Source organism: Phalacrocorax aristotelis, chromosome 8 (assembly GCF_949628215.1).
Source record: "Phalacrocorax aristotelis chromosome 8, bGulAri2.1, whole genome shotgun sequence".
NCBI classification, from domain to species: Eukaryota; Metazoa; Chordata; class Aves; order Suliformes; family Phalacrocoracidae; genus Phalacrocorax; species Phalacrocorax aristotelis.
Genome location: NC_134283.1, coordinates 34593729 through 34612918, shown reverse-complemented (window position 1 = coordinate 34612918; position 19190 = coordinate 34593729). Strand labels below are relative to the sequence as shown.

Here is a 19190-nt window from a genome sequence, read left to right as displayed (position 1 = left end):
CCCAGGAATGACCTTTTTCCTTCTCATGAGCACCAGAGTACACACAGTGCAAAGTGGGGACCAGGCTAAAACCCCACACAGGAAGTGCTGATATGTCAGCAGCCCTCCCCCAGCCACACTGCACAGGAGAAACATCCCACCCCAGCCAGAGCAGAGCACAGACACAACACACATACCCACACCTGAACCCTGCTCCTGCAGTGCCTCCAGCACGGGATACCCATGAGGTGAACTGGGGCACAGAGGCAATGGAGGAGCTGGGCTATTAAAGGCCAGGAATCATAAGTCAAAAGTCGGAGCATTGTGACCTGCCCCAGCACCGTTGCAAGAGACATCAAAACCACAAACCCTTGCCACAAGCCCCCGTGCAGCACCTCCTGGCAGAGAAAAGCACCTGAGGACAGAGAAATGCTTCACCTGGGGATGGCAGCTCCACAGCACAAGGGAGCGCAGCTCAGTGGCTCAGGGCTCCTTGCCAGTACCACCATTGCAGCGACAAACAGCATGTGCCAGAGCCCGAACGAGCAGCCCTGGCCAAGCTGCCATCACTCCAGGTGGGAGAGCAGCACACCTCCCAAGACAACCGCCGTGCAGCACCCCCAGACATACACCAACCAGACATGGGTTCACAAGGGTGCTTGAAACCAGTCAAGCAGTTTCTTTTTATTTCTTAAAAAAAAAAACCCAAACAAACAAAACACACAAAAAAAAAAAAAAACGCAAAGCCCACTGAATAAAAAAAAAAATCAGTCCCCTAATGGTAAAAGTATAGATACGGCATTTACACAGCTACATCTATCATCCGCTGAACCCCCCCACCCGCCCACAGTAATGTAGATACACGCTTACATAATATAGTGAGACATGGACAGACAAATGGTCTTCGAGAGCTTGCAAGAAGGAGCAGAGTGCAGCAGGGGCCTCTAGCCTGCCAAGGATGTGCCAAGCTGTGGGACTCCCCCAACACCCGCCTCTTCTGCCCCAAGCCGCAGTAATGCCCCTCCTTGCTCCAAGCCCTGGCCTTGGGGCTGCGCTGGTGGTGGGCAAGGAGGGAGGTTGGTCTTTGGCTGATGGGGTGATGTAACTTGCGGCCAAGCTCAGGGAAATGAGACCCCAGCCACCCTCGTCCTCCTCACGAGGTAGTCAGGGATCTTGGCCACGTTTGACATGCAAGGTACAGAGGGCATGCGTGGCTGCCGAACTGGGGGGCACATGTCAGATGTTGGGGGGGGGTAAAGCCCTGCCAACCCAATGGCTCTTGGCATCTTCCCGATGGGAGCTGTTGTCCAGCCTGTGGTCCCTTTGCAGATGGAAGTGCACTAGGAAGGGGTACGGCTGGAGGTGTCGGCACCCTGCCAAGGGTGACCCCCGCCTTGGGCACTCACCCTGCCTTCTTAGAAGGTCTTTGGGAACAAGGAAGCAATCCTGTCACACGCTCAATGAGCCAAATACAGTACTTGTGTCGGCAAAATGAAGCACTACCAGTTCTGAGGTTCAGTCTGGGACAAAAGCAGAAATAGCCCTCATTCAGTACAGAGGCAACAGAAATAGCATTGTCCCCTCTGAGGAAAGCAGGGGGCAGTGAGGTCTCTGAGACAGAGAAGGGAGAGACACTTCTGAGATTAAAGGGCCATTCAGTAAAGACAGAGCAGTGCCACAGGGAAAGGGCACATAGCCCTTCCACCCCCTGCGTTAAAGTGCCAGAGTGGATGGGGGACACAGGTCCAGTCCCCTCCCCAGATACAGTAGGGTCACTGGGCAGCTCTGCCTTAACTTATCCTGTCCCCATTCCTTTCCAACTTACTGGAGCAAGAGATGCACAGAAACAAGGCAGCATTGTTCCCCCAATCCACCCTGCAACTCTCTCGGGAGCACATCAACACCTCGCAACATGCCACACAAGGAGCTTTGTTACTGGATTGGGTTGCAGATGTATTGCTTATTGCCAGCTCAGGTGAGTCAGCCTGATCAGAGGCTGATGTGCCACCAGAGAAGCCATAGGTGGGAGGGAGAGGAATCAGCTGGAGACTGGAGTGCATGCATTCCCACGGCTAAAACTGAACCTTGGGGCTTCTGGATATGAGGCCAGACTGGGATGGTCAGGACTTCTCTATCAGATCAAACCAGGGCTGGGACAAACTGCTCCACCACCCTCCCAGAATGACCCTGGCCTGAGGCATCACCATTTTCATTCTGTACAGAGATATCTTCAACTCCATGTTTCGAGGGTAGAAAATATGGGACAGAGAAGGAAGTGAGTGTTTTGGGGAGTGAAGAACACTCCTTCAGTTCTGGCAGCCTCAAATTAGAGGGAAAACTAGAATATTTTTCAGCAGCAAAGCAACGCAACTGCGGAGTTGCGGCTGCAGCACTTGCAGTTAGACTAGAAAGGGCAAACGGCTTGGTCAACAAGAAACCCACAGAGGTGTTGAGTTTAAAGCTCTTCCAGAGAAAGAAATGTGGCCCTGAATCTGCAAGTAGCCAAGTACAGAAGGGAAGAAAGCAGCACTGAGGAATGACAGCTCATCCATGCTCATCCTCCTGCTGGGATAAGCAACACTGCAGGCAAGATTAGGCCTGGCAGGCAGGAATGGCAGCTAGAAAAACCCCAGGCTCTGCTTGACCCGAAGCCCCCAAACAGCCCACCACACAGGATGAAATGAAAGCACCTGGAAGACAGGCAGATGGGGTGACAAACAAGGCAGGGAGCCCCTGAGCACCAGACATGCCTCGCAACTGGTTGTGATGAGGAGCTGAACTCCCACATTCTCGATTGCACTTGATAATATCAGCACCTACTGAAGGACCCACCTCTTGGCTGCTGCCTGCCAGCCCAGGAAAGCTCTGTGGGTCGTGGGAACGGGTGGTCCCCAATTAGTCCAACAGGCAGGGCAGTCTGTGTGAGAAGGAAAACAAAGCATCCTCTTCCCAGGGCTTTTGGGGTCGTTTTGGTCCTCCATGCCTTGCATAGTATTCTTCAGCTACTGAAGCAAAACACCTCTTGTTGGTGGCTGTAATACTGCAAGGGGGAGGCCTGCATAGCATCCTGGATCAGCACAGAGAGGACCTGTTATATATGTGCATGTGTATATTTTTCTGTATTTTTTTTTCTACCAGGAGGATGTTTAAGTTAACACTTGTCATTGTAGAGCAGGGAAGGACCAAGGGATGGTCCCATGGCATGCACGGGGGGAAGGCACAGCCCTTAACCAGAGCAATGCCTGTGCCTGCACGTGCATGCAGAGCTACAGGGACCCCATTCTGAGCAATCATTCCTCCTTTTTGCCACATTCCCTGTGGCTCTGCTACACACCTGAACTAAGCAACATGACCTACAACATTTGACTGTGACCCTGAGCCTCAGTGAAAGGCAAATCCTTTTGTGCGGCCAGATGTCCTTCATTGGCACTGTTCCATACTTCACTTCTCTCCCTGGCTATTTCTCCCCATATTTCTTTTTAATTCCCCATACAGGTGGCAAAAATGTCTATCAAGGTCCATCTCCCCAGCAGAAAGAACCATGGTAGCCATTGTATGCCACAAAGCTTGGCCAGAGCAGCTCTGGCTGCACAGCTAGGCTGCTGGCATGGCCACAGGAGCACAGTGCTCAGGGGAAGGATGCGGGGAGGAGGGCGGGTGGGAGTATATGGGTGGGGAAGGGAGGCTGAGCTGCTTCCTCCACACTGCTGCCAACAGGCACCAGCTGGGGTGCGTGGGATCTCAGTTATTATCTTTTTTTTTTTAAAGCTAGCCTCACAGAAAACTATAAATTAATCTGCTAATTAAATACTCAGGTGAGAGACCAGGGAACGTCCAGCCATGCAGAGGAGCGGCTATGGCTTCTTCCGTAGGTAATTGGAAGGGATCCAGCCCTCCCAGCATGGCCCCCCAGTCAGGACCTTGCAAAACCACCAGCCGCTGCTGTTCTTCTCACGAACTTCAAACAAAGTCCCTTCTTTAAAGCTGTTGGTCTCCTCATCACCTTCAAAATCTGCCACTGCCACATAGAGAGCTTCCCTGGAGATGTCCGGACTGGATACTGGGGCTGAGGTCCTCTCCTTGGCTTCCCCTCTTTCCACTGGCTTGGATATGACCTTTGGGCTTATGCTGCTTTTCACTTTGGCTTCATCTTGGACAGAGGTAGAGAGGAACGGCTTGGCTTTTGGAGGAACCAGCATGGGCCTCCCTGGCACCGGGGATGACCTGATTTCAGGCACTTCCCGTGCCGGGGCCCTGAGCTCTGCTGCCAGGCTGGAGGCAGGACCCCCAGTTTTCTTTGGAGGGGGTGGTCTCCGGGGTGGCACAACAGGGCGCTGCAGCGGGGGCTCCCTGGCACCCACAGTGTTTGCTGGGCCTACAGGAGATTTGGGCTGTGCCTCTTTCACAGGGTGGCTGTCCAGCTTGGGTAGGGGTTTGCTTTCCGTGCTTGGTCGCTCCTGAAACCTTCCAGAAGCCTCCAAAGAGACCACGGCGTTACTGAAGGAGCTTTCGCCAGGAGCGGTGTCCTGCTCGGAGGGTTTCTCTGGGCACTTTGCAGGTCTAAGCTTGCTGCGCAGGCTGCAGATGTCCAGTTTATCATCAGCTGGTGGTGGGTCAGTTCGGGAGGCTGCAGCAGGTTTTGGCCTGATCTGAGGTCTTGACTTCAAGAACGGGTTCTGGGTGATGGGCTCAGGCTTGTCCTCCACGGGCTCAGATTTTGGCTTGGTTGGCTTAACAATAGGCCGGAGGTTTGGCTTCTTCACTTCCTTGGCTGACACCTTGTGTCCACATTCTAGTCCCATTTCGTTTTTCAGCTGGAAGAGTTTGCCCTTCTCTGGTTTCAACTCAGGCTTCTTGCTGTCCTTCGGGGCCACTGACTGCTTAGGTGGGATCATGGGCAAAATCATGCCTGGGGGCTTGGGGGGAGGCCTCTGCCTCTCCATTAACTCACCTTCTGATTTAATGATGGACTCCTTCCTGGGTGGCAGGCTGGGCTTCTCCTCTGTGTCACGGTCTGAGATCTCCTCGTAACCACTGGCAAAGGCTAGGTCCCCACTCTTGGGAGCCTCCTTCCCCTTCCAGTCTTTGGCCCACTTCCCACCACAGTCTGTACCATTAGGAGGAGCCTCTGGCAGAGGACGGCATGGTCCTGTCAATTCCTCACTGGCACTGCCATTGGCTGAGGCATCACCGAGCCGGAGCTGGGCCATCTCGTTGGGTAGTGGAGCCAGGAAATTCGGCCTGGACGCATTGCTGGTTTTCTTGTACTTATCGATGAACGTGGCGGGGGCCCAGCCTTCCTTCTCCTCAATCTGAATGTACCACCAGCCGCTCAGGTTTTTCTCAATAACCTGCCAAGAGGAAAGAAAACCTCAGACATCCAGGCAGGAGCCCTCTCTGCACAAGAGGGGATGCTGCGTGTCTCTGAAATGATGTCAGGGTGGTATATGCCCTTGGTGCCTCCCTGTCCTGGTAACCAAAAGCCATGTAATCATGGGACTGCTATCCTAACAGGAGGGGAACCTGCTAATGAACTCTGCCAGGGAAGGGGACCTGCGTGCCATGAGACCCAGGAATGACATAGACATGTCGAGAAGCTGCAGCTAGCTGTCACCATCTGGCCCGGGAGACAGGACTGGGATGCTGGGTACTGGCAGTGGCCACTGCGCGGCACTGTTGGAGCAATCAACTGGCAGCAATACTCCACAGATCAGCAGCCATCTGGCCTCCGCATGCTCCAGAAGTGGAGCTGGAACCTGGGAGGAGCTGACTGGGGCAGTCATAAAGGAAAAATCCTCTTAGAAAGGCACAGCTTACAATTTGAAAAGCAAAATCACATCTGCAAGAGGGACTCTGCCAGCAAAAGCGGGTGTGCTAGGAAAGCAGTTCCGCAAGTGCTTTAAACTTTACACCTGGCCTAAATAAGAAAAAAACCACCATCTCTACCCCCAGCAGTGATGTGGTTATAATTTCCACTAGCTCAGACAACACAGCACCCACACACCTGGGGGACAGGAGGCCACCAAGAGCACCAGGGACTCCAAAGTCTCATAAGCTCATATAGGTTTCTCTCCCACTCCAGGAGAGCCCTGGTATGTTAACAGTCCACAGAGGCAATAGTGTGCGCAAACATGCTCAGCTTCCACGTAGAATACCATGGTGAGCAGATGTTCCCTGCCTGGAGAGGGAGCTCCTGCCTGAAACAGGTCCCAGGCCAATGGGAGTCAGGAGTGCTGCACTGATGTGAAGATGTGAGAAGAGATGACAGTTTCACCTCAACTTTCATTCCTGCCTGGAAGCTGATGCCGTCAGGGATGGTGGTCTGGAAGTCAGCGATGGTGTAATATTCCTCTTCCACTTGAGGAGGAACAGGAGGTTTAGGCAGGTTCAAACCACGCGGCTGTGACAAGAAAAAAGAAAACCCATCAAGTGTGTTTCTACAGAAGGCGCAACACAACATCCACACAGACCACCAGCCTGCAGAGACACAAGCCAGCATGGCCAACCAGGGAGATTAGCTGTGCCCAGGCAGTACCCTCATCAACACAAACCAGCAAACCATTTCCAGGCTGAGCAGAAAATTGCTCAGCGCCAGACCTCTGGATGACAGCAAAGTCACCCTCTGCAGAGGGACAGAGCCAGTCTGCAGCCTCCCACTTGCAACCCAGTCTTGTGGGACAGACTGGACAAAAGTTAAGTTAAAGCCCACATGCAAAGAGAAGAGACTGAAGACAACAGGGAGGCGGTAATGCATACTCCAGCCTTGACCAAAAGCAGAGCCCATGGTACAGGGGCAAGATCCCAGGCAAAGAATAACCAGTGACCAGAGCTCCTTTCAGTGCTCCTCTCCAACTCCCTTTGCTGTTGCTACTCTTTGACATCAGCTGGCACTTACTATGGTGAGATCTCGGCGAGGAGGGGGTCTCTGCCTCATCTTTGGTGACTCTGTGGAGGAAGAATTTCAGATGCTGTTGAGTTTCTGGCCTTTGGTCACACATGCGTTTACAAAAGAGAAATGAAAGAGAAAACAGAAAGACAAGGACCAAGCCTGCCCCATCGGCTAGGAAGCTAAAGGAGGAACCTGCCTGCCTGGTACCCTGAGTGGCATGGGTGACCCAGCTTTAGAGGGCATCCCTCTGGAAGAGGAACCAGCTCCACACCATCAGGTGCTGCTGGGCAATGCAGCTGAGGTTACCACATGAAATTCCTTTTTCACTGCAGGCCTGACCCAGAAGACCTGGCCTGCAGAGGGGTTAAAATGCCCCAATTTCTGAGAGGAGAGTATCTCCAGTCTGGGAGGGGGGAGGCTTTTATCACATTTGCTGATCCTGAGCAGATCCCTGGGCAGCACTGTGCTTGTGTCCCATCTGCCTCTGCAATGTGACCTCCAGACCTTGCTGCAGAGCTCACAGCATCTGCAAGTCTTCTGCCTCCCTCACACACCGTTATGTCACCCAAAAGCCTGCAGGAAAGGCTGTGCTGACACCCCAGACACCATTGGCCTCCTTCTGACTGGCCACTTACTGCGTCGGATGTCAGCATTGGGCAGGGGACGGCTGTCGAATCTCCCATCCTTTTGGCCAGCGAGCCCGTCTTTCTCTCGGCTTGCCACGACCTGCTGCCGGGAGATGCCATCCAGATCCAAGGCACATGAATGAGCAGAGGAGCCTGACCCCAGCTTCTGCGAGAACATCTCTCCATTCCCCTTTTTGAGGTAGGAGGCAGGGGCCCAGCCTTCTTGGCCCTGGTACCTGCAGTGGCAACAACGGCAGCATCACTGTGCAGAGCCCCCACGCTGCATCAGTGCCACAAGCCCTTCTCGGATGAGTGACCCACTGTGCTTGAGTGGTGTTGAGCCATCAGACATCCACAGAGCCAGACTCAGGACATGCATTGACTGAAGGTACTGCACAATCTAGGCAAAATGGTGTCGTGCTCTGTGGCATGTGGGCACCTTGAGAGCTCCAGCCATGACTAATGCTCCTGTGCAAGCCAGCTGCAGCCAGTGGGCTGAGGACTGGTAACGCTGCAAAGCCCAATTTCCTTTTCACCTCAGCAATGGCATTGTTTCAGGAATGAGGTGCACTGGCAGGGGAAGCAGAGGGGAAAACCAGAGCGCTGCTGCTAGGATTGATGCACCTGGTCTTTGGAGAAAGCATAAGCCCTCTGCCCGAGCACTGGACCCTGGATCCCTTCCCTGCTCTCAATCGGCACTGTTCAGGAAATAAAGCAGCCCTGCGATCTGATTGCAAAACTGCATCGGTGGAGTCTCCCTGCCATGCTGGAGGGTCCCACACCAGCGTAAGAGACTCTCCTCACTGGCTGGGCTGCAGCCACTATGCTCAGATGGCCCGAGATACTGGGCTTGTAACTGCCTTTAGAGCTCTCATGGCAGCTCTCCTCTGCTTAAAAAGTCAATGGACCTTTTTCTGGGGATTTCTTGCTGCCAAGACCAGAGGTTCAATGTAAGGTTAAGAAAACTGCAGCGTGTGCTCCCACCCTGCTCAAGTTCAGCTGTTTGCTACACCACAAACGACAGAAAATGAGCTTCCAGGAGAAAACAAGTATCAGCTCGGGACGATCTGGAGTCTTTGGCCTCAGCACACCCTGCACACAGCAGACCTGCTCCGGACAACGGACCTGACCTTCTCTGCAGGAGCCTCCTAACACAGTCAGAGGATCCAGCCTGCCTCCAGGACACTCAATGGTTCTACTATCAGCAGCACGTGACATAACTCTAATGCTCTCATACCGGTTCCCTTTGCACTGTTGGGGCATGCGATGCCATGATGCAGTCCACCTCCCAGCACAGGAAACAGGGATTTTAAAGATGTTTAACCACACCTATGCCTGGCTGAAGCTCTGAACGTCAGCTAGTCTTTGTAGGGATGGAGAGAAATGAGTTCTGATACTCTGTCCTTCCCAATACCCTAGACTTGCCTTTGGACTGTACATCCCACATGCATCAGGTCTCTGCTTTGCACAGTCCCAGATGCAGTGCGAGGGAAGAGGAAGAGGTAGGGATGGTACCTGATTTTCCACCAGCCCTCCAGGTTCTTCTGGATCACTTCCACCACAGCCCCTTTGTCCAGGTTCATTTCATCCTGGTCTCTTGCGGTGTATGGGTAAATAACAGTGTACTTCTCCTCTGTTGGGAAGAAAGTGCAGTTTCACAGAGATATTGTTTTACAGAAGCCTGGACTCAGTTGAGCAACTGTTAAGTGTTTTATATAATGATGATTCCTGTTGTAGTACAGGTGCAAACACACAGAGATACACAACCGTTCATAAAAGAAATGCCAATGAAATGTATTTAAAAACAAACATGGCTGCATTTTGGAATGTAAGCTTTGGTGAGCTAGTCTGGTCTAAGAAGTTGTCTAAAACAGTTCCTCCTCTCCCTTATGACTAAAGACTACCTTTTATATGACAATTCTCCTTTCACCTGCTCTTCACAGAAACCTTCCATGCATCCATTTCAGTTAAAATTTTTTTCCCAGAGCCTTTAAAGAAGAACTGTCCTCTACAGAGGGAAAGAAATCCCATAGACATCAGGGCATAACACACACACACACACCCCCACCATGCTCTTAAGCACAGCTCTCAAATCACTTTGCAACCGCAGGTGTACATGAACTACCCTGTTCAACAGGTGGGTCAAAGCCACGTGGTGAGCCTGGAGGAGTCCGATGTCCTGTCCACTAGACCAAACAACAGTAAGCAGGGACATGGATGCTCTTCCCTTCAAGAGGAAGGGAAATATCCTAACAGCCATGCAGACAATGTGTCAGACAAACAAGTCCAACCATCCACCCCTCTCCCTCACCTTGTCCTGTCCCCTCTGGAGGAAACTCAGGAAACCAACTGCCTGTGCTTAAGCCGTGCCATAACAGGGAAGGACATTTTGGGAAAAGTCTACCTCGAAAATCCACACCTCTGGACATTCATATATCCCCACTGTGCACGTTTCCTGTCTTAGTCTTCTTGGAGAAGCACAGCCCTCGAAGGGCCTGATTTCCCACCCCCTTCACGCAAATGAGTCATAGCAGTAAATGCCCTGTCACATCCAACAAAACCAAGCTGGCTCTTCTCCACCTGACCCCATCTGAGCCACCTGCCCCTGGGCTATGGCTCAGAGGAGTTACTCTTACAGGAACTAAGGCAGCAGCTGCAAGAAGTCTGCATATGTGTATTGGGGGAAAGCAGAAACTCCAGCCTCTCTACACAAAACAAGCCTCAACAAGTTAGAAGGAATAGCTGATAGAGGAAAGAGACGGGTACATGAGTGGGCGTAATGGAAGGCTGAGGAGCATGTAGAGAATGCACTGAGGACTGATATGACAGGGTCCATCACATGCAAAGTGAACAAACATGCAAACAAGGCTCCAAGCACAAAACATGGGCAGATGAACAAGTCTCTCTGAAGTCCACCTTGACCCCATCCACTGGTGTACAAGTCCCCAAGAGTCCGACGGCGGCCAACGTGCCTGGGCAGAGACCAGTATCTCCATGGGACTGGGAAGAGCATGTTGGGGAAGCAGGAGAAGGACAAGAGAGGATGTAAGGAGGTGGCAGTTCAGGTCCAAGAGACAGGGCTGACACCAGAGAGTGGCACAGAGACTGTACTTGCCTAGAACCCTCTGGGGGGCCTCCCTGGTCTGAACTTCCCCTCCCACTTCCGTCTCCCCAAGGAAGGGGCTTCCCCTGTCAATGGGAAGGATGCGTTCTCCAGGGGCATTTCAGATTTGCTTTAAGCAAAGGTTACAACCTTGCTGTCTCATAATGTGAGCTCATGCACGCTCTTTGTTCTGCAAGGGTTTAGAAGACAAGGGAATTGTCCTAGGACTTGAGCTTTGCTCCTCCTCCAGTGCAGGTGAAACAGCTCCCTGGGGCCTAAAGGAGGCATTAGAACAGCAGAACTGGGTGTTCCCTGGATGTGGCACCTTCAGCCCCTCTGTGAGGGAGCAGAAAGGTCAGCAGTTACACTGCCAGCGGCCAGCTGCCCCACTCCTGCTACAGCACTGGGGAAGGCAGGACCATTATGGGCAGACATGACTGATCAGCATGTGTGGGTTTGTCCTTCCCTGGCTCTTGCCCTGCCTAAGTCAGGGACGGCTAAGCAGTCCTGTGAGCAGTTCAGTGCAGTTCAGCACAAAGAAGCTTGGGCAGATGTCTCCAGCAGCTTCTTACCTTCATCGGGCTGCATTGAGAACTCATCCTGGACACCATCCTGGGCCTCCAGGCAGGTCGCTGGCACCCAGCCTTGCTCATCTGATGTGCTCACAAACCACCAGCCTGAGAATAAAACAGCAGGTGGCTCAGCCAAGGGCTCCTACCAGCCAAAAACTCACTCCCTCCCACCCTCCAAACCATGAGCCGGGGGGGCTTTTCCCTGTCCTTGCTGCCTACATGGGAGGCTGGGATGACCCCAAAGCTATTGAGCCAAGCTCTATTTCAAGTGGAACACAGACAGCAGCACAAGAGAATGCTATCTAAATGTACAGTTCCCTCCCCATGAAAAATGGGAGAGACTCTGAGAACTGAATGGCTCCAGCCATCATGTTTGCTTTCCTTTTTTTTTTTTTTTTTTTTTCATTTGTGGTTCATTTTCCCTCAGTCTGGGTCAGCAAGCCCAGGCCAATTAGCAGAGATTAATACACTGTCTGCAAATCGATAGCCGACTCCTGCTGTGCTCTCACCTTCTTTACATTTGTGGAAACAGCAAATTTTAAAAGCTAAGAGCAAATGCAGGATTAAAACATGAGCTCTCCCAGCAGAAACCTGGCCAGACGAGCAATTCTGGGCCACCCTCAGTGTCCAATCAAAATAAACATGCGCTCTTCTGTTATTAGAAGTACAAGCTATTTGTGTATGTAGGGGAAAAAAATAAAGACCATGCGTTATCCTCAATGTCACCAGTGAGTTATTTATAAAGACAACTAGATTGTCAAGGAGGGAATCAGCAGCTACCTGCATGGAAGGGAAAACCAGGGCTGATATTTGATAAATAAATTATTTGCCGTATCTTTTGAATTGGCTGTGCTAATAGGTTTCACTTGCTTCAGGGTTGCTTTTATTTTCCCCATTCTCGAACAGCTGCTGGTACAACTAATCCTCTGGGGACCAGGTTTCCAGAATTTTAAAATCTGTTATCACAATTTATCTTTAAACCCACCTAAACAACTGCTATTAACTTCAGGGAATAAGTTCCCCTTTTCAACAAACTCCAGAAGTTGGGCCCATGACATGAATCAATCCCTTTGCAGAGGTTAAGAACAAATTTAAGATTTGAAGCAAGCAAATAGCTCGGCTGCCTGCCCTGCTCCATGGCCGGGTGCTTCATTGTGTTCAGAGGCAGGAATTGTGAATATACAATGGGGGCTTTCATGGGCACCATGAGGGTCCCCCACTGTCAATAAAACAAGCCTGCCAATTCTGGGCATGGATTTTGTCCACAGGATCCATTGACCAAGTTTTTCAGCATGAAGAAGCATAAAGCAGAAACTGTAAAAGATGGACAGTGCCTGGCGCTCAGCACACGGATAATCAGATCCTTCCTTTAGGGACAGCCCTGAAGTCCTGTCCACATCCATACAGACATCCTGCAGACTGAAGCCACTTCCTCCACGTCCCGCCTCAACTGACCATTCATGGACATCCCTGTGAGGTGCCTGGAGGCTGTTTTGCTTAAGGTTCTATTAGGAAAACACAATACAGGATTGCTATTCCTGCCCCTGCTCTGTGACATGGAGTAGACCCAAAGCCCTCTGCCAAGCCAAACTCTGTACCTGATTCGTTCTTCTCAATGATATCCACCAACTGGCCCACGCACAAGCTGATCTCGGAGCTCTCCTGCTTCTGGTAGTCTGCCACCACGACATACTGCTCCAGCACCAAGGGGTCAACCGATGCAGAGTCAGCTCCTGCACAGGGGGAACAAGAACCGACCCGTGTGCCAGGGTTAGCACCAGCTCCTGAGAGCGTGGGCCACCACTCCCAAACACCTGCTCGTCTGCGAGCAGCTCCGGGACACCCTGGGGACCCCAGCGTGAGAGATGTGAGCCAGAAACTTGGGCAGAGTGAGGAGGAGAAGAGACCAAACCAGCAGCCGGGTGAGATGGGTATGGCCAGGTGAGACCTTTCATTTGATACCCACCTTCCTGCCCACAGACAGAGCCATCCAAGCAACCCCACCACCACCATGGAAGCGCACAGCAACATGTTGGAGGCTGAGGGGGGCTCAGGACAGTCTCCCGTGCACTGGCATCAGCTGCCCCAGCACATGGACCAGCTCAGTACACACAACCTGCGGTGAGTTTTGCTGGTCCTGGCTAAAAAGTCTGGACAGCCACGTGGTGAGGCATTTGTAGGACAGAGCAGTGTCCCCCTGCCATCACTGCCCTTATATATTTCAGCCGCCTTCTGACAACCTGGAAGCATGGTTTGCCCTCTCTGTTATTTGCTCCACTAACACTGCTCAGCTCCTCCTGTTGCTCCTCCTGCTGGAGATCCCAATTTCATGTCAGAAATGAAAAAAAAATACCCCAAGGAAGAGCAAAGGGGCAGGAGCCAGAAGCAAAGCTTTCCTTTGGCCAGAAAGGGGCCTAATACCCAGAGGCGAGACAGGTGCAGTGGGGAGAGCTGGGTGCTGTGGCAGTGGCTCTGCGGAGCCCAGGCAGGCTGCAGGTGGCACTGTGGGCTAAGGCCAGGGGGCACCTGGGAGTGCTGCCAGCCCCCTTGTCTGTCAGGGGACCAGCAGCCAGGCACAGCAGGGCAAGGATAGCTTGTATTTTCCAAGCACATTTTCATTTAGGAGAGTGCTCTGGACATAGATGCACTCCCTTCGCTTGAAATTGTTTGCTATGGTAGCACTGCAACAGAGGTTCCCGCTCGCACCTCTGTTTTAGAAACATGGCCCCAAGGTTGTCCCTATACACTGAGCAAACCTACCCTTTTCCCACATATGCACGAGGCTTGCTATGTGCAGGGAGACCACGAAGTGACCTAGGGCTTTGCTGGCCCATATGAGCAGGCACTGTGTGAGCTCAGTGCTGAGTCCAGCCTGTTCAGCCCCACTGAGCAGGGCGCTTGCTCAGGCTCAGCCTCCTGCTAAACCAGCCACAAGGCGTTCAATTACCCAGAGCACCAGCAGCACTTCTCCATCTGCCTCCAAAAGCCTCCAAGAAGCAAAAATGTGTCAGAAACTCTTGCCTATGACTCCCCTCCACCCCAAGCCCTCGCTCTGGCCTCCAACACAACACTTTGCCTTGTGGCTTTGCAATCTGTCAGATGACACTATTATATTACCCTGCTCTCCCCAGGTGCAGTAAGAATTAATTAATATTTGCCAAGTGCTTTGGAAATAGGGTAGTGTTAATTATTACAGTACGAGTGATACAAAAGAATCACACACATTGTCATGGGTGTTAGGTCAAATTTACAGGGGCTGTGCACGTACTCTGAGTTTTGCCTCAAGTTTTGGCTTGGGGCAGAAACCACATCTGGCCCAGCCCTCTAGCTGCTATGGCATGGCAGATACATGGGACGATTACCTCCCAGTCTCTAAAGGGTGTGAGAAATAAATGACAGAGAACGATGGTCCCTTGGGATATAAAGGCAAAATGCAGCAAAGACAAATTCAGGCTATGTATCAGGAAGAAGTTTCTATGGGCAAGTGCACCTACACTCCCATGGCTCCCCCGTCACGTGAGAGGTCTCAGCCTGACAAAAGATCTTTCCTAAGGGGGAATCTATTGCAAGGCACAATCCTGCAATGATCGGAACAAGAGAGATGAGTAGGGATGGACAAGATCTAACAGGTCTTCAGCAATCCTAGGATGCTCTGCTGCCCCCCAGAGAAGTTCTCCTGTGCCGAAGGTCACAACCTCTCAAACTGATTCTGAGAAAGAAGGACCACAAAAAAGATTTAAATGAACAATGTGCCTTCAGGACAGTCTTATTTAAAGGAAGAGGAGGCAAATTGTCTGTGCTATTCTGCTATAAACAGCACTCTGCAGAGCTCCAGTTGAGCTGACCAAGTGCAGAGGATTTGTTACCGCTAATGAAACCTTCATCCATGCCAAAACCCAGAGGTGGGGCACCAGACAGAATTAAAAATAGCCCTCTAAAGTGAATGGCGGATGCTAGGACTATCTGTTCTACTAGCTCAATTAAAGTTTTGTGCTTGAAGTGATCAGAGGATCTACCCAGCCCCTGAGAGAAGCATAACAGCTACAGGAAGAGAGAAGTACTCTCCTTTCTGCCTCCCTCGCTATAATTACACCCATTGCTCTGAGGCTATTTGTAGTTTCAGCAGGCTATTCTGGATCCTCCAATGTACCTACTAAACCAGCAACAGAAGTGGTAAACTGAGCTTGGAGGAAGAAGTGGGAGTTAATTTCAGGAGCGCCTTCACCTGGCATAATCGTCCTCAATCACAAAAATACACACTTAAGTTAACAACAAAACATCCTATTTATGGGCAGACTTAGGCTCTTAAAAATAGCAGTGGTGTAAACCTTACCACCTAAGATGGAGACAGTACTAAAGCTCTGCAGCTGGGGAGGGGAGGAAACAGTAGTACAGTCCAGGGACCACAAGAGAGTGAGTTTTGCAGACAGCTGTGGGCAGGAGCACAGACTGTGTATCCTGAACACCCCTCACTTGTGAGACTGACACAAACGTGGCCTAGAGAAGGAATGTGCATTGAGTCAAGAGACCACTAAGGTCCTTGGACTGGACTTGCAGAACTGATGCTTGCTGTTGATGCAGGAGAGCTGCCGGGGAGATGCATTCAGCTCTGCAGGCAGGGCCAGGCAGAAGCTGCCTTCAGGCAGTGCACATCCCAGCTACCAAGCCAAGGACTGCTCAGCACGGTGACCTTCCTCTCAAGACACATCACATATGAGTGATGGGTCAGCCCATAAATCTTTGCAGGTTTTGTTTGACCAGGAACTTGGCCATTCACCCAAAATGTTGAGACGTATAAAACCAGGTGGGAAATCTCAGGATACAGGGTTGCTTGCAACATTTCCTGCAACATGCCTTTCCACTTCCAGGCTTTCCAGTATCAGTGCCAAAAGGGAGGACTTTCTTATGGGGCTTGGACACTGATGACCCCAGAGGGAAACAGAGAGCTCAGGACTGAAATAAAAGAGGGGGCACAGGTATTTGTTTCTGAAGACTGCCCTTGCTGTACACTCTAGCCCCTGCCTAATGCACCTTCCAAAACTGTCATGGTTTATCCGGCTTTGGATAAAGTTTCTTCCTCCTAGTCCTCTGGCCTCTGCTCTCAGGACAGCCCCTCCTCTCCCAGACCTGAAGAGTTTGTGACGATCAGTACTGCAAATGTGAGTTTCTTCCTGCTCACATGTGAAATGGGCACTAGATGTTGTGCTGTACTCTCTGCAAGCCCTCTCATCTCTCCAGGGATCTTTCCAGAACTGGAAAATAATCACATGGAAATACCATTCACCAATGGAGTTTTAGAAAGGTCCTCCTATGGCTGCTGAAGGATATGACAGCTGTGTTTTCACTGTCTCTCATTGGACTGAATACTGTGGTTTGGGGTCTCTACACCACTGCAGGCACAGCAAAAGGGATGTGGCCACACAAGAAAGCATCTAAAATAAAATTGGCAGGGGGATATGGGAGCTCTCTCCCAGCCCCCTTGGGCAGCTCCACCCAAATACAAACTCTGGCAGCAGTTTCAGGTTCCCCGGCACTAAGTTGGTGCTGCAAAAAACCCATGACTCTCCATCTGTGCTTTCTTTTGAACTGCGAGAGGAGGAGTGAATAGAAATGCTCAAAACAGTCTTGAGGACTGATACGATGACTACTTTTAGATGTACCTAAATCAGTGGCCAAGTCAGTCTTCAGAGCCTGGGGAATAATCCACCCCCTGCAAGTTGCAGGCTATATGGACCCTGGGCCCATGCCTAAGGATCACAGGCATGTGGGATTAAAAATACTGGTAAAAAAACTCAACAGAGGAAGATTTTATTTCCAGTGCTAACTTACAACAGGCCCTCCTTGCAACAGCTAATATCACTTGAGTCTCTTGGTCACCACAGAAGACTGAAGGCAGGCAGCACTTTAAAACCCACTTCTCATCCCAGTGTTTGTTAAAATCCCATTTCAAAACAGGGTTTGCTGTGCCAGGAGCTCAGGAGCTCCCACGTTCTCCTGAAAAGCAGCTCACGCCCTCTCTGGCAATGCTGGGAGAAATAAGAAATTGGGAAACAATTCTTGCTGGTTTTGTTTCTGAACAGCTATTGCTTGCCCCCTCCTCAGGGAGATTCCCTATTGAAAGAGCCTTTTTTGTGTCTTGCTGCATATTTGCTACCTCAAAGCAGGCCTGGCTTGAGGAAATAATCAACAATCAGGGACTTCCACAAGGTAGAAGAGGATTTGGGGTGACAGCAGCAGAACCAAACACTATTTCTGCTGCCAGAAAATGCAAGACAGAGAGGAGTCTCTGAACACATCTGGCACAAGCCATCGGCCCTTTGTAACCTTACTGCATGGAAACATCTTTCCCTGATGGGTACTGCACATATGCCAGGTGACATGGGCAAAACATCACATCCTGCCCTGCCAGGATGGGCTCTGGCTTGGATATTATCCAAACTCTCCCTGTTCCCTCTCTCTCAACAGTGCCAAGCAAACAGCATCCCAAAGAGCATTTTCTCTTTGACCTCAGCAACATCCCTGTGTCATGTATAAACCTGTCATGCCAACAGGATGGCAGAATGAAGCTGCCCATAAACCTGCAGTGGGAAGGCAGGACAAAGCTGTGTACACAAAGAAGAGAAAAGCTCCTGCTTCTTAAGCAGTCAGCATCCTTAAACTGAATTTTGCCCTCAAAGAGCTGAGTTATGCAGCAGAAGTTTTCTTCCTCTTCTCCTCAACCCTAGAGAGGTCTTCAATTCTCTTGCTTAACATAAGTGGACTGGATTCAAAGTGATCTAAACACACGCTAATCTCATAGCGAAACATAACACCTTTTCCTTATTCACCAAATATTCCTGCTGAGCCAGCGCACAAGATAATTTTTCAAGATGAGGGAGACTGTATCTCTATTTTGCCTCTGTTTTATCAAAAGAGAAAAGTAAAAAAAAAATTACAGCCTGTTTTTGTCCCCACCCACAGCCAGAGACTTCTCTGTGCCTCCAAAGCTAGTTGAAGACCCACCACTTTAGCACAAGATGGTATAAAAACTGCAGTCTGTGCTTGCAAATGGCTCATCAGAGCTATACAAGGACCATCCCAAGGTCCAGCTTTGAAGACACACCTTGCAGTAGTCAGAGTTTGAGGAGAAAATATTGTCTGAAGGTTTTAGCTACACTGGTAAACTTGTGCTAGTCAATCAGGAGAGTACCCAGTTATGATCTGCCTGTGAGAACAGAGCAAAACCAGGAGCCACTGTTCAAGAGAACAATATATGCTTTTCATATGCATCCTACAACTAGTCTTGAGGAGCAGAGATAGAGCATCCCAGATCCAACCGTCCACCCAAAGGGTCCCAGCTGGTGCAATCACCAAGCAAATCACCATTGCACTGGGAGACTTTCAATCTCATACTGACCACCACACAGCTCAGACCCTACTTCAAATTTGGGAATTTTGCATCCCCATCCTCCTGGCTGCAGACCAAGCCCTGCCCTTCACCCAAGACCTGCAATGCAGCCCCTGCATGCGGAGCTGCACTGACAGCCAAGTGCCAGTCCCAAGCCTGCCGTACCTCCTCTTTACTACTGCCCCATGTCCACCAGCCACTACAAAAAGCTATGGGGGATGTGACAGCTTCTTGCAAGGGGCTTGCCCACACAGCCTGAGCAGGTGTCCCCCCGGCAAAAGGCAAAGCAAGAGCAAGGGCCAGGTAGCGAGCGGCTGTTACTACCTCTCTGCAGGAAAGAGGCCGTTCTCTGGATAAACCCTGATGGAGGAACAAAACGATGGGAGACAAGGCATGAGGTGGGGAGGGAAACAAACAGGCAGTGGCAGCAATGGTGGCAACAACTCAATTAACAAGTGAACAAGGAGGCCAGCACAGCATGAAGAGCTGTGGGCGTCCGTCCCACCTTTGGGAGCACCATGGGAGGCGCAGGGAGACGTGAGACCGGGATTTGGAGGCTGCAGTGAAACCCTTGGTGTACAGAGAGGGCAGGCCCTGTCTGGAAGCCCCACACCCCATGGGGGAGCACAGCCAG

The 19190-nt window shown here is 51.1% G+C and overlaps 1 protein-coding gene across 3 annotated transcripts in view; it reads right to left on the bottom strand.

Moving 5' to 3' along the window:
* Positions 1-625: 625 nt before the first annotated feature.
* The window catches only part of SH3PXD2B (SH3 and PX domains 2B), an 82436-nt gene continuing 63871 nt past the window's right edge, over positions 626-19190 (bottom strand). For 2 of the 3 annotated variants that reach the window (XM_075102420.1, XM_075102421.1), the window contains 8 exons: positions 18881-18916; positions 12768-12902; positions 11170-11274; positions 9010-9127; positions 7504-7730; positions 6875-6924; positions 6254-6379; positions 626-5330 (listed from right to left, as the gene is read on the bottom strand). In XM_075102420.1, coding sequence (XP_074958521.1) covers positions 3834-5330; positions 6254-6379; positions 6875-6924; positions 7504-7730; positions 9010-9127; positions 11170-11274; positions 12768-12902; positions 18881-18916 — 2294 coding nt within the window. In that variant the 3' untranslated portion in view covers positions 626-3833. The remainder of the gene's footprint in view (positions 5331-6253; positions 6380-6874; positions 6925-7503; positions 7731-9009; positions 9128-11169; positions 11275-12767; positions 12903-18880; positions 18917-19190) is intronic. The other variant, XM_075102419.1, reaches the window with a different exon arrangement.